Source organism: Pinus tabuliformis, chromosome 5_2 (assembly GCF_031772625.1).
Source record: "Pinus tabuliformis cultivar Carrire ecotype Pingquan chromosome 5_2, CPIR1, whole genome shotgun sequence".
In the NCBI taxonomy this organism is placed as follows: domain Eukaryota; kingdom Viridiplantae; phylum Streptophyta; class Pinopsida; order Pinales; family Pinaceae; genus Pinus; species Pinus tabuliformis.
Genome location: NC_142306.1, coordinates 415,425,158 through 415,439,256, shown reverse-complemented (window position 1 = coordinate 415,439,256; position 14,099 = coordinate 415,425,158). Strand labels below are relative to the sequence as shown.

The following is a 14,099-nucleotide window of genomic DNA, read 5'->3' as shown; positions in this document are numbered from 1 at the left end:
GAACAGATCCCCTTCCGGTGTAGGAAATGCCATGAACACGGTCACCTTGTCAGGGAATGCCCATTAATCAAACCAGTGGAAGATGCCAAGCTTGAGCAGCCAGCCAAGAACCAGGAGGTTTTCAAAAAGCCAAAATCACGACAAAGGGCCTACAGGAAAAGAATAAACAAAGCAGTGACAGATCCCAGCAAAACTCTTAATCCCTTCAGCATTCTGGACTCAGAAGCAGACTCGGAAGGTAACAACAAAGAGACAAAGCTACCAGAAGCTCCTCAAAAAAATAAGACAGACCACAGATCAACGGATGCAGAGGAAACCACTGAAAACACAGAAATACAAACGCATGAAGTAGCAGATGAACGAGATGAAGACACAGACATGCTAACAAGCGATGGGGGAAGCGAAGACCTGGAACTCAATGAAGTTCTAGAAAAAGAAGGGGTAAACCTGCCAGATATGGAAAAGCACTGGAGAACACAAGGGCTGGAAAATATCCCGGAGGAAGAAATAAAGAAGATCAGCGACCTCTTCATAGCAAGACAACAAGCGGCGCTAGACAAGCAAAAGAAAAGATTAGGAATCATGAAAGGCACAGGTAACCAATCCAAAAGTCTTTTTCTTCATTCATTAGGACGGAAGCAAAACAAGAGAAGAGGCCGAAGGACGAATGGAGAGGTTCTTCATGATTTGGGTATCCTAATGATCAATTCAGGCAAAATGAAGGATTTACACGCCTTCCTGTCCTACCAATAACCTCATCATTATTAATGAAAATCATCTCCTGGAATACAAGAGGGCTCAACAGCCACGTCAAACAACGACTTCTCAAGAGGAAGTTACAACAGGAAAAGCCAGATATTATGCTCATTCAGGAAACAAAATGTGCCACTGATCAGCTGGAGAACATCACCAAAAAGCTAGGAAAAAATATCAAATATATAGACATAGCCAATCAAGGATGGGAAGGAGGCATTGCAACCCTCTGGGACTCCAGAGTCATCAAAATCACCTCTATGGAAGCTACCAGATCATACATTGCCACAGAATTTCAACTAACAGGTAATTCTGAAACCTACCTTTGTATAAATGTCTATGGGCCTCAGCGTTTAGAAGATAAAATTTCTTTCCTGAACTCATTAATGAAGTTAAAGCTAAGATATCAACATTCAAAGATCATAATGGGAGGGGATTTCAACATGATTACCACCCTCCTGGGAAAAAAAGGAGGCCTTAGGCGACTAAATAGAGACTCAGAACTCTTTGTTGACTTCATGGAATCCGCCCAACTGGTCGACATCCCCCCAAAAAATGGGCTCTACACTTGGAACAACCGAAGAGGAGGAGAAAATAGGATAGCCTCTCGCCTTGACCGTTTTTTGATCTCAGAAAACATCTTACTGGAAGGAACAACAGTTGACTCTGATATCCTCCCCAGTGGGGGATCAGACCACTGGCCCATCGCCCTGGAAGCTGCCTTTCTTGAGACCCCCAAAAATAGGCCTTTCAGATTTGAGAAATTCTGGCTAACACACCCAAATTTTCCTGAACTGGTGAAAAAATGGTGGGCAGAGCCCAGGAATATAAGGGGGACCAAAATGTTTAAACTCCAGTCCAAACTAAAGCACATCAAACACAAAATCAAGGAATGCAACGCAACCGAGTTTGGTAATATTTTCCAGGAAAAGCACAATATAGAAGACCGACTAAGTCAAATTCATAAGGACTGGGCTTCAGGGATTAACAGGGAGGACTCAAATGAACAGGAAAAGATACTAATGCAGAAATGGCAGCTCCGCTGCCAACAGGAAGAAATCCTTTGGAAGCAAAAATCTCGCATCCAATGGTTGAAGGAGGGAGAGAAAAATACAAAGTTCTTCCATAGATCGACGATGGATTACAGGGGGGCTAACAAAATCCTTAAGCTTACCAATGCATCTGGAGAAGTTATTCAAAACCACAATGAGATCTCAACTTTGCTTACTAGTCACTTTAAGCAAATTGCCCAGGAATCTCAAGAAGATCGATTGGAAGCCAGAGAGGAAATAATTCAGGCCATACCCCAAATCATTACTCCAGCACAAAATGCCTCTTTGTTAAGAAAGATTTCAATGGAGGAGGTGGAGGAGGTTGTTAAAGACATACCAAATGATAAAGCTTCGGGCCCAGATGGTTTTACTATAAAATTCTACAAATCTTGTTGGCAAATAGTCAAAACAGAGGTCTAGGAAGTAGTTGAAGATTCAAGACGATCTGGCTCAATTCTTAAAGGCCTAAACTCTACTTTCCTAGCCCTAATCCCCAAAGAAGAGGAAGCCCGAACTCCAGAAAAGTTCCGCCCCATAGCTCTGTGCAACGTGATTTATAAAATCATCTCTAAGGTCATCGCTAACAGACTTAAACCTATCCTCCCTGACATCATCTCGGAGGAGCAGTCAGGCTTCGTGGAAGGCAGACAAATTCTGGACAACATCCTCTTGGCGCAGGAGATGATACATACTTTGCAGTCCAGAAAAATCCCTGGTATGATGATTCAGCTTGACCTTTCAAAAGCTTTCGACAAAGTGAATTGGAATTACCTAGAGGCCACATTAAGGGCTTTTGGTTTTGACAATCGGTGGACCAAATGGATTCTTGCTCTTATCAAGTCAACAAATTTCTCTATTTTGGTTAATGGATCCCCCTCGGCCACCTTCTCTCCTTCTCGAGGCATAAGGCAAGGAGACCCACTGTCCCCCTTCCTTTTTGTGATCCTCATGGAAGGGCTTAGCAGATATATTCACAGAGCCAAAGCGGAAGGGAAAATTAATGGATTGCGCCCTCTCCCCTCCACCCCTGCAACTACTCACCAGTAGTTTTTCGATGATACTATGCTGCATGGCTCTCCAACTGTCAAAGAGGCCAAGGCTTTCAAATCTATCTTATCTCTTTTCAGCATGGCATCAGGTATGGACATAAACCATTCCAAATCGACTATTTTTTTCTTTAACACTCATGTTTCGATTCAGAACCATCTCACCAACATCCTAGGCTTTCGAAAAGGTTCTCTACCCTCGAAGTATCTGGGAGCCCTGCTCACCACCAAGCCTTGGCAAAAGGTTCATTGGGAAAGGCTCATAGCAAACATGGAAAAAAGATGCAAACATTGGACCCACAGGACTCTTAACTTTGCGAGATGCCTAGTTTTAACTAAAGCCATCCTGCAGGCCATCCCTCAGTACATGCTTTCTATCCTCCCGGCGCCCAAGGCCATCCTGCAGAAAATCCGATCCATCCAAAGATCCTTTTTATGGAGTGGCAGCGCAGAGAAGAGGAAATGGGCTCTCGTGGCCTGGGATAAGATCTGTAAATCGAAACTTGCTGGAGGTTTAAACCTAATAGACCCCGATATTAGCAACAAAACTGGTGGAGCCAAACTGTGGTGGCGCTGGCTGAAAGAGACCAACCTCCCCTGGGCCAGACACTGGAAGGAGAAATACACTCCTAATTGCAGAGACCAAGACCTCATAAGACTTCAAGAATTGCCGGAAGGTTCTCCAATCTGGAATCTAGCAAAAAGAAACCGAAACCTTATTCAGGACCACAGCTTCTAGGAGATCCGAAATGGGGAATCAACCTTCTTCTGGGAAGATGCCTGGAAACAGCATCCAAAGCTTGAAAACCCAGACCTTGAAGATTACAAAATAAACTGTCATAACAGGGGAAAATACACCGTTCATCATTACTGGATCCCCAATGGCATTGACCAGGATTGGAGAGAATGGACCCTTCCAGATACCGAAAACCCTAATGAGGAAAATAATAACATTCAAGACCTGCTTCAAGTCCTACATAAACGAAAAATTAGGATAACCTCGGATGCGGACAAGCTGAGGTGGGGCATGAAGGGCAATGGCAACTTCACTCTTAAAGAAGCCAGAGAGCAGTTGGAACTCACAGAGCAGGGAGAGACAGCCCCATGGTTCACCAAGGTTTGGGATCCCTTATTCTGGCCAAAAATTCAAACCTTTCTATGGCTCCTTATGAGGCGTAAGACGCTCACCTGGGAGAACCTGTGAAAAAAAGGCTTCGAAGGCCCCTCCATTTGCCCTATGTGTAATCAAGCAGAAGAAACTATGAATCACTTATTCAATACATGCGAATGGGCTAACCACATTTGGCAAGGGATAGAAACTATCATGCAGCAAAACAGAAGAGATATGGACTCCATCCAAAACACCATCAACAATTGGCCAAGCAATTACTCTGAAAACTCTCAAATCAATAGCATATGGAAAATTCTGCCAGGTTTTATCACATGGACAATATGGAAAGAAAGGAACAGAAGAATTTTTCAAAACGAGCACAGGAATATAGAGCACTTGAGAATTACCTTAATTGAGAACATTCGCCAATTGATTCTGGTAAAAAGTAAAGTAGACCCATCCAACCAAATCTCCGCGGAAGACCAAAGAATCCTGAATGCTTTCAACATTCGCTACGATCAAAGCCAAAAGCCCCAAGCTAAACAGCAGAACATCAACAACACACCAAAGGGATGGACTCGGCCTCCTGAAGGCTTCCTGAAACTGAACTTTGATGGGGCCTCGAGAGGTAACCCGGGACCAGCTGGCATAGGAGGCCTCATTTGAAACCAGAGAGGTGAAATAATCCATATTTACAGTCAAGCTTTGGGCGAGGGCACTAATAATGAAATGGAATTCGCAGCAATGGAAAAAGTTTTAACAATTCTTCAAAGAAACCAGGCAGAAAATGCAGTAATTGAGGGTGACTCTGAGATTGCCATTCTGGGGGCAAGGAAAATCTATGGGGGAACGCCGGCCAGCAAGGTAACCAAGCACTGGCGCTTGGCTATGGTCACAGAGAGCATAGGGAAATTGCTCGGAAAAATGAAAGGCCTCATCTTCGAGGCAGTAAGAAGGCAGGCTAATTCGGTTGCCGACCACTTGGCAAACCATGGGATCGAGAACCCAAACGAAATGGTGGACAACTGTTGGCATCAGGTCGAGAGTAATCAATTAAAGGAACGGTGCTCTCACCTCGCACGAATAGATTTGGTGGCAGCTGACAAGGTAGAATGGCAGGCCACCTAATTCACTACCACAAGAGTATGGATAGGCCGACGGGACGAGAGCCATCAATTCACAGCAAGCATCGAAGGACAACCTGGTTGAGGGAAATAATGCGCACCGCAGGCCACAGACAATTGTACAGTATCATGATCCGGAGTGACATAAGCCGCCGCAGAACCGCAGGACAGAGGGACACTTGGCACATTCAGAACCGTGCAGGAGGAGGTGATCGAAAACATTCTCAATCATCGCAATTGCCCTCCACAACTCCGAATTGCAGCATTTATGTTGATCGGACATGCAAATTGCATGTCGCGATCCGTTCCACCGCCCGAAATCTTCCCGCTATTATCTATATATCCTTCCTTGCTCTCCATTGGAGCATCACTGCTCCGGTGCTCAACAATCAGAGATCATCGATTTGCATTATCATTCAGGCAAGCAACAATCAGGAGAGGGCTCCCATGGCGGGGGAAGGTTGTCGAAATCAATCTGCAAACAGAGACCTGCAGCTGGCTAGAGATATGTTCGAGCGGAGAACTTCCCAACGGAACAAACGGAAAATCATTGACCTGGAGGCCTCGGCACAGGAGGAAGAGAGCAAGTTATCCGACCATCAGTTAAGCCAGGAAGTAGACTGGCTGCAAGATCCGGGGACGACCAGCACTCGGGCGACTCAGTTCGTTCGCACTCAAGCAGAAGCGTGGCGCATGAAGACCATCCTGGCTAAGGCCATGGATGTCCAAGCTGAACAGGCTGAGCAACTGCGAACTCTCCAGCAGTTTGCTGCCACAATGACTAACGAGCACATGGCTGTGGTTCAAAGCAGTGAATTTAAACTCACCACTCTGCATGAGGAGGTTGATACTATAAGCAAAAAGCTCATTGTCCTGATCAAGCTGCTCAGGAAAAGCATTGAGCAAGACAGCAAGCCTCCAGAGCTGCAACGGGGTGGTCCATCGAAGGTCAACCAGGAAAATGCACTCAACTGCAAAGAGATGCACACAGTGCCAGACTCCCCAAAAAAATTCTGATCAGTCTTCCCTGTCCCTCTGTCGGACTTTGTCATGTATGTTTTGTTTTCATTTTCTCAGTTATGTGCTAGCCAGTTTTTTTGGCCTAAGTCGCCCTGCGTGGTGCACTTTTTGGCAGCACTCTGTCTCTCATGTTTGCTACTCTCCCAGTCCTATGTTTCAAACTGTTTTTAGCTGGTAAGGCCTGCCTCAAAGCGGCCAGTCAACTGCTTCGGCAGAATTTTTGTACTATATGTTACTCTTGTTAATATCAAAGCTTATTTACACAAAAAAAAAAAAGAATTCATAAATTTTATATAAAATAAATCAAAAAATTCTACCAAAAAAAACAAAAACAGAATGAAATTTGGGATAAAAGAAACCAGAAAAATCCCACCCAGAAAATATACAAAAGCCACCTTTTAGATGAATTCATAAATTTTATATAAAATAAATCAAAAAATTCTACCCAAAATTTAATTATACCCAAAAAAAAAAAAAACAAAATGAAATTGACAACCAAAAAAACTTCACTCAGACAATATACAAAAATAACTTTTTGGATAAATTCATAAATTTTATATAAAATAAATCAAAAAATTCTACCTAAAATTTAATTCTACCCAGAAATTTGGGATAAAGGCAACCAAAATAATCCCACATACAGAAGTGGCCTTTTGGATATAGTGAAAGGAAAATATACAAATATGGCTGGTTGGATATAGTGAAAGGGAAATATACAAATGTGAAGCAAGCGTGGCCCCATCGGTGGGATGGTTTGTTTCCTTCCTTCCCACTTGTTCGGGACATGTTTATCTTGTAATGTGATTGATTATCTATTTCCCCGTGAACTTAAAAACCTTGCAAATCCCTAGAAAGTCGAAAGAGTACGAAAAATGCAATCCGACGTACTTTTTGTTCTTCATATATGCATTGGGATTCAATAAATCTCATTCTATTGGGCCAATAAATGAAATGCTATTGGGCCATAAATGAACTCTTCTTCATATATGCATTGGGATTCAATAAATCTCATGCTATTGGGGCATAAATGAAATATTATTGGATCATAAATGAACTGCGGGTATATATATATACTTACCGTTTGATTTTGCTGAGGCCAAAATCGAACAGTGAACATATACACCCGTTATTTATTTATAGCCCTATATAACCCTATAGCATGGGGAACATATACACCCGTTATTTATTTATAGCGCTATATAACCCTATAGCATGGGGAGCATGGGAAATATGGCTCGCCTATATGCATTAAGTTGTAACCCTTAAAACGCATATCTGGCTCTGGATCGAAGAACCGACGACCCCTTCGCAAAGGTTACTACATTGTTCTAGGCTTAGGCTGAGAGGCGATGGCCGCTATGGGGAGCTGGGCAATTTCCCGAGCGCAGAACTTGGCAGAGAGTGGAATCCAAACTGTTCCACCGGAGTACGTGAGAAAAGTGGAGAAGGCACTAGTTGTGGAGCAGGCCGATGATCCGCGTTTCCTTCTTCCCATTATTGACTTACAGGGGTTCAGCAAGGATCAATATGACACTATTTCTGCACAAATTGCAGGGGCTGCACAGAATTGGGGCTTCTTCTAGATAATAAATCGTGGAATCCGTGACTCCCTTATAGCTCGTGTGCAAGCAGCAAGCAAGGCCTTCTTCCAGCTTGCCGCTGAAGAGAAGGAAGCGTACGCTAACGAAGCACAGAACCCAATCGGCTATGGCAGCAAACTCGGATATTCTGCAGATGGAGAGGTTAAGTTGGAATGGGGAGACTATTACTATAATGTTGTGCGGCCTCTAGGAGGGACATGTCCAAATGGCCTATACAATTCTCTTATTTCACGTATATATATCTGCTCTTTTATTCCGAGTTTTCTGATACTGTATTTGTCTTTTGAAGAGGTTTGGGGTTACACCACCACCACCGATAAATTGTATTGGTATTTGTGTCAGTAAATTTTTCAAATGGGTAACTAGGATTCCCAGGTTGAAATTTTTGATTCTATAAAGGTACCCTGATTCCGTACCCTGATTCCGCCAACATTTCCTGAAGAAGAAAAAGCCTAACCTGTCTGATGAACTTTGTGGTTGCAGGGAAGCTATGGATGAATACAACACAGAGTTGTCAAGTTATTTGAATATTTGATGAAGGTATTGTCTCGTGATCTGAGCTTACAGACTGAAAACTCTCTAAACGAGAGCTTGGGAGGGGAAAGGAAGGAACTGCAAATAAGGATAAACTATTATCCACCGTGTCCTCAACCGGATCTGGTGGTGGGAGTGGCACCCCATTCTGCTCCTGTCGCTATCACAATTCTCCTTCACGACCAAATCCCAGGGTTGCAAATTCGCAAAGATGGAGCCTGGATTGATGTCCAATTCGTTCCCGGTGCTCTGGTTGTCAATATTGGCGATCAGGTCGAGGTACGTCATTATTCATAGCAATTCCACGTAATGCTTATAACTTGTTAATTAATGTCATTTACATTCAGTTGACATGTAGTTTCAGGGAATTTATAGTGTAAATTTAAGAAGTGTTAGTTCGGTTAAAGTTTTAATTCAGATAATTACTCCCATTTACATTGAGTTGACATGTAGTTTCAGGGAATTTATAGTGTAAATTTAAGGAGTGTTAGTTATGTTAAAGTTTTAATTCAGATAATTACTCCCATTTACATTGAGTTGACATGTAGTTTCAGGGAATTTATAGTGTAAATTTAAGGAGTGTTAGTTATGTTAAAGTTTTAATTCATGGAGTTTATACGGCGTAAATTTAATGTGTTAGTTATGTTAAAGTTTTAATTGAGAAAGGGTGAGTTACAGATTTTTTTTAGTTAATATTAGCATATTTATTTTCAGTGGTTATTAATTTTTTTTAGACTGTCTTGAAAGTTAGGAAAATTCTGGTTATATTTTGAGAAAATCTAGCAAGGATTATTGTAAATCCAAATTACAGTCATTAAATTTCAAAATTTTAAGTGCTTTAATTTTTTTTGATGATGTTGAATCTATTTCCACCATTAATAATATGATTTAAACACTTTCCTTATAATTTTTTATAAAATTCCTCCACAAACAACTGCTTTAATTTCACCTAGTTGAATCAATGCAATTTACTTACTGGCCAATCGATTATATTGTTGTCAGTGAACCATCATGTTATTGTGTCATTCTCATTAAATATCAATTAAATTTAAATTTAATAAAAAATTTGATTTGTTTTTGGGATTTTGATATATTTTAAGATTTATCCCGATGTGAAATTGCCATCATACCATTGACTTATTTCAGCTTATTTTAATTGTAGTGAAATTTGAATTTAATTAAATTGCAAAGTTAAGAAGTATTTCAAAATCAGATGTATATGAAAAAGGTCAATTTTTTGATTTCATTTCTGTGTTCGATCTAATAATATTGAACCGATACTTTGCTAACCCTTATGTTGAACAGATATTAAGCAATGGGAAATACCGCAGCGTTGAGCACAGGAGCGTGGCGCACAAAGACCGCTCAAGGATGTCATGGGCTGTGTTTTGCACCCCGCCATGTGATGCGTTGATTTCCCCCCGGAGAGAATTGATAGATGACCGCATCCTCCATTGTAAGTTCCATATTAGCATGCACGACAATCTTAACACGTAAATTGCTTGGTCAACAATTGGACATGCCGACTGGTGCTTTGCTCGGCAATCTTAACACGTAAATTGCTTGGTCAACAATTGGACATGCCGACTGGTGCTTTGCTCGGCAATCTTAACACGTAAATTGCTTGGTCAACAATTGGACATGCCGACTGGTGCTTTGCTTTCTGGTCAAGTCATGTTCATGTTCTGGTATGGTATTCAATTGACATTTAAACGAAATTGTTCACATTGATGGCATAGTGCTATGTCTGTTTAACAAACTCTGATCGCACTATATTATATTGAAGGGTCTGCAACATCAAAAATATGCTTTGCAAGATGCAAAGCTCATACGAAAGAAAGCTCAAGGCCTGCATTACTATCTCTAAATCTCACATTGTTCTGTGAAGACTAGAATTTTCAATGAGATTCACAATTCTGAGTGGTTGTCTGGCATCGCTACATATGCTTGATGGTGGTTCCATAAATATCTATAGAAATGGCATCCTGAAGTGGCCTTTCTGAAAGGACAATAATATCTTTCGATGAGACAAAGAAAAAAAGAAAACCTATGATGGATTGGGAAAGTAGACATAATATTATATATATATATATATATATATATATATGAAAGGATGATAAATTGTACATTGAAGCCGATTCGTTTAAAGGCCGATCAGTTTACCTTAAATTGTGAGAAAGAAGTCAAGATCATCGCTAAATCTGAAAGTACTTTCGTAAGGCACAAATGGACCAAGGTTTTGAGCTTGACATAACTCATCTCTGCATTTAATACATAACAACTAATGAGACCTAAACAAAGCTAGCAAGTTCAACGAATTCTCTCAAGAATAAAAGGTCGTAGTACTTGTGCTAAATATAAACCATTGCTGATAAAATGTTGACACTTGTTGAAGGACCATTGAAGAAGAGGTAAGGTAAAGCTCAAAGAGGTATGTGTGATTTTTATGTGTTTATGGTAAAGGAGTATAATCTTATTTATAGAGGGAGAAACGAGAAATCTTCCTTTTTGGAGTTGAATAGTGGAACCCAGGGTTTCATGAAGAGGCCTGTTCAGTTCATAAAATAGGTACCTCTTTGCTCCCGATCTTCAATGTTATTAAAGATCATAGTAAAAAAACCTTTAGAACCTAATTTTAGCTCTGCTTCTCCTTTGATAACCAGTTTTTGCAAAGCCCATTAATGAGGAGCTTCTCCGATGGCTAGGGACCTATAAATTTACAGATGATCACCTGTTATTTCATTCGTTCAATAATGGGACCCATTTTTTTAGGTGGAATTTCCGTAAGAGGGATGTCTAAGCCTGTGGATGACAAGGGTTGGGCTTCTGCTCTGTTTTGGCTGCTTGATCCGCAGGGGTGCTTGATGATTGACTCTGGCTTGAACCTATTGTGACGGGAGCACTAGCATGTTGTGAAGTTGTTGGATTGGTGATTTTGCAGGGTTGTTCCTGGGAAACCCGATTGGCTACCACTATCTTGAACAAAGGGCCTCAAGTATGATCTCTACATACCTCCAACTGATCACCGACGTTGACAACTAGAGCGCCAGGAACGCATTGGACATCAAGCCACTCCCCATCTTTGCGAATTTGAAGCCCCGGGATTTGGTGGTGGAGGAGAATGGTAAGCGCGACCATATCAGAATGGGGTGCAACTCCCACAACCAGATCCGGTTGAGGACACGGTGGGTAGTAGTTTATTACTATATACAACTCCTTCCTCTCCTCTCCCACGCTCTCGTTCAGAGAATTTTCAGTCTCTAAACCAAGATCGCACGACAATACGGCCATCGGCCACTCGAATAGCTTCGACAACTCTCTTCTGTATTCATCCATAGCTTCTCTGCAACCATAAAATTTGTTTTCAGACATCACAAAATTAATACATTATACACAGACACAGAAAGTACATAACCATTACGTGAAATCAGAGACTTGTATGGGCCACTTCGTCATTTCTCTCGTGGCAGGAGGCCAGAGACCGTTATAGTAAAAGTCTTGCCAGTCCGATTTATCCTCTCCATTTGGGTATCCAAGTTTTCTGCTATATCCGATGGGATTTTTTGGTTCGTTAGCGTAGGCTTCCTTTTCTTCAATCGAAAGTTGGAAGAAAGCCTTGCTGGTTGCTTGTACTCGAGCGATAAGAGAGTCCGCGACGCCATGATTTATAATGAGGAAGAAACCCCACTTCTCTGTAGCTTCTGAAATTTGGGCAGCGATTGTGTGATTATGATCATGATGTCGCGGCAGAAGGATTAAACCCTGCAAATCGATAATGGGAACATGCAGGCCCTCCTGTACGAGTGCCTTGTCCATTTTCCGCACGAACTCCGGCGGAACCGTCTGTGTAAGGCCTCCGCGACTCGGGTAGGCACGCGATGGGCGGGCGCCCCTTTGCACGACGAGCGGGCGCTCCGTGCACGATGAGCGGGCAGACACGACGACGGGCGGGCGCTCCATGCACGATGGGCGGACGGTGAACGCGGCGCGCGGGCACTCCTTGCACGATGGGCAGACGCCTCGTGCACGACGAGCGGGCAGACGTGAACGACGATTCCCGGGCGAGCGACGAAATGCGACAAGCGGCCGAGTCACATATGCGATGAACAAATGCGACAGAACTAAGTGCGACGAACACTTAGTGAAATAATGCGAAATGGAGAAGGGGCCGAAAGCTTTATACTTGGCGTAGGAGAGGCTTGCGTATTAGCAAGGCCGACTTACACTTGGGATAAAGTGTGGGCTTGTAAAACAGTTTTATGGGGTTGGCTTTAAAGGTTGACACCCCTCCACAAATGGGCAGTAATGCGTATATATACAAAGGCGCAGAGCTCATTTGGAGCATCAACACAATTCGCACCTCTCTCTATATCTGCGAAAGCGGTAAAAGAGAAGGCGTAGACATAAGTAGAGTGCGCATAACTCATGCGCTCTACCGAGGAGTGCGCAGTCTTTACCGGAGGTCGAGTTTAGGTGCAGAGATACGGTTTGAGTTGGGATTTTGTGCAGAACCGAGAGGAGGAGTTCTTGGTGTCTCGGGTGAGCACCCTCCTACCGTAAGAGGTTAGTACATGGTTGTTGTTGGACACCTAATCCTAAAGGGTTAGCGTGGAAGTTGAATGGACAAAGCAGTCCAAGAGACCTTGGGATCTGAATCCCAAGAGTCACCTATTGTACTATAAATGTACATCTTTTGTTAATAAAAATTGCACTCACTGATTTATCTTCCTATTGTCTTGCTATCCATGTCTGTTTAACATGGTATCAGAGCAGGCGATCTCCTGCCCTGCTAAAGTGTGAGCCACCTATTTCTGTGGTGGCCTGAACGCATCATTATTCCCCTGCGACTCACTATTATTCCACTGGCCTGTTCCTTCTGCGCCGCTGCTCCTGTCACTGCTCCACCTGAATACAAAAATGCTCAGCGCTCCCCACCGGTTGCCATACCCATACAAACCTATCACCTGGCACCGTTACCATTCTGCCGCATTATTTATTCAATCTGACATGGGTCAGAGTAATCATACATGAAACTGTGATTACCATTCATTACGAGGCTCAGGCGAGGCTCTCGGATCATGATTATGGTTGCGTTTCAACCATAATTGCACTGCAACAGCAGGTGAATCCCAACCCAGCCTTTTGCATGGCACGCTCGGTTGTGGTTACTTATTACACGCATAATTTCAACAGGAAATTTTCCTTCCTGCCATCCATGTCGTAAATCGACCAAGCAAAGGTCTTGTCGTGAAGCCAGGGCAACAGTCTTGAATTTGGGATCTATCTCTGGCACTCTCACATTTGATTTCCGTGCATTGAACATCTTTGCCAATTTCATGAAATCCTCCTCCATCACTACCTATGGCCACTACGAAGGATCATAGACAAACCCATTTAGGGAGTAGAAGACCTGCTTCTGTCTGCTAAAAAAAATTAAAAAAAAAAATGTCACCGCTGAGGATATTCCCGCCACGAGACGCTATGCATTCAGTTAGTTTCGCCATTGTCCCTGTCCTCCCAATCTCTGCTGCTTTCAATGCTTGAGACCTGCCGGATTTCACAAGCTTCCGCGTGGACAAATTTGAAAAGTTTTTTTGGTTAAAGTCGTTAGAGGAATGCTCAGAACATGAAAAATTAGTGTTCTTTTCGGGATTAACCGCTACCAGTTACGCAAGGCTTTAAATTTAGGCAAATATTGGCAAAAGGTTTGTTTCGAAGCAGAAGTTCTCATTTCAAGCTTTCGGAAAGAACATAAAGGGACTGTAAAATGTCGATGGAGCTGTAATCAAGGCCTCTGAAACATTGAATCAAGTTTTTGGTAAAGTACGTAAAGGGTTCGGCATCGTCGAAATCTTGTG

At 42.6% G+C, this 14,099-nt stretch overlaps 2 protein-coding genes and 1 pseudogene across 2 annotated transcripts; 2 read left to right on the top strand and 1 right to left on the bottom strand.

Annotated features, from left to right (window-relative positions):
• Window positions 1-7,364: 7,364 nt before the first annotated feature.
• On the top strand, window positions 7,365-7,912 carry LOC149159296 (feruloyl CoA ortho-hydroxylase 1-like). The gene has a single exon (XM_089433462.1). It carries the CDS (start codon window positions 7,456-7,458, stop codon window positions 7,687-7,689), a length of 234 nt encoding a protein of 77 aa, XP_089289588.1. The 5' UTR covers window positions 7,365-7,455; the 3' UTR covers window positions 7,690-7,912.
• A 329-nt stretch (window positions 7,913-8,241) lies between these two features.
• On the top strand, window positions 8,242-11,135 carry LOC149159295 (flavonol synthase/flavanone 3-hydroxylase pseudogene; annotated as a pseudogene).
• Window positions 11,136-11,232: 97 nt separating this feature from the next.
• Window positions 11,233-12,201, bottom strand: LOC149159294 (putative inactive flavonol synthase 2). The gene is made up of 2 exons (XM_089434256.1): window positions 11,663-12,201; window positions 11,233-11,584 (listed from the first exon to the last, which is right to left on the bottom strand). Exons 1-2 carry the CDS (start codon window positions 12,199-12,201, stop codon window positions 11,233-11,235), a joined length of 891 nt encoding a protein of 296 aa, XP_089290382.1.
• Window positions 12,202-14,099: the final 1,898 nt, after the last annotated feature.

What these genes read in the sequence shown, in the direction of transcription:
- LOC149159296 (XM_089433462.1), top strand. Translation starts at nt 7,456, where the DNA reads ATGGCCGCTATGGGGAGCTGGGCAATTTCCCGAGCGCAGAACTTGGCA.
- LOC149159294 (XM_089434256.1), bottom strand. Translation starts at nt 12,201, where the DNA reads ATGGAGCGCCCGCCCGTCGTCGTGTCTGCCCGCTCATCGTGCACGGAG. An exon ending in ATACAAGTCTCTGATTTCAC is followed by an intron (nt 11,585 to 11,662) that starts GTAATGGTTATG and finishes TTATGGTTGCAG; the next exon opens with AGAAGCTATGGATGAATACA.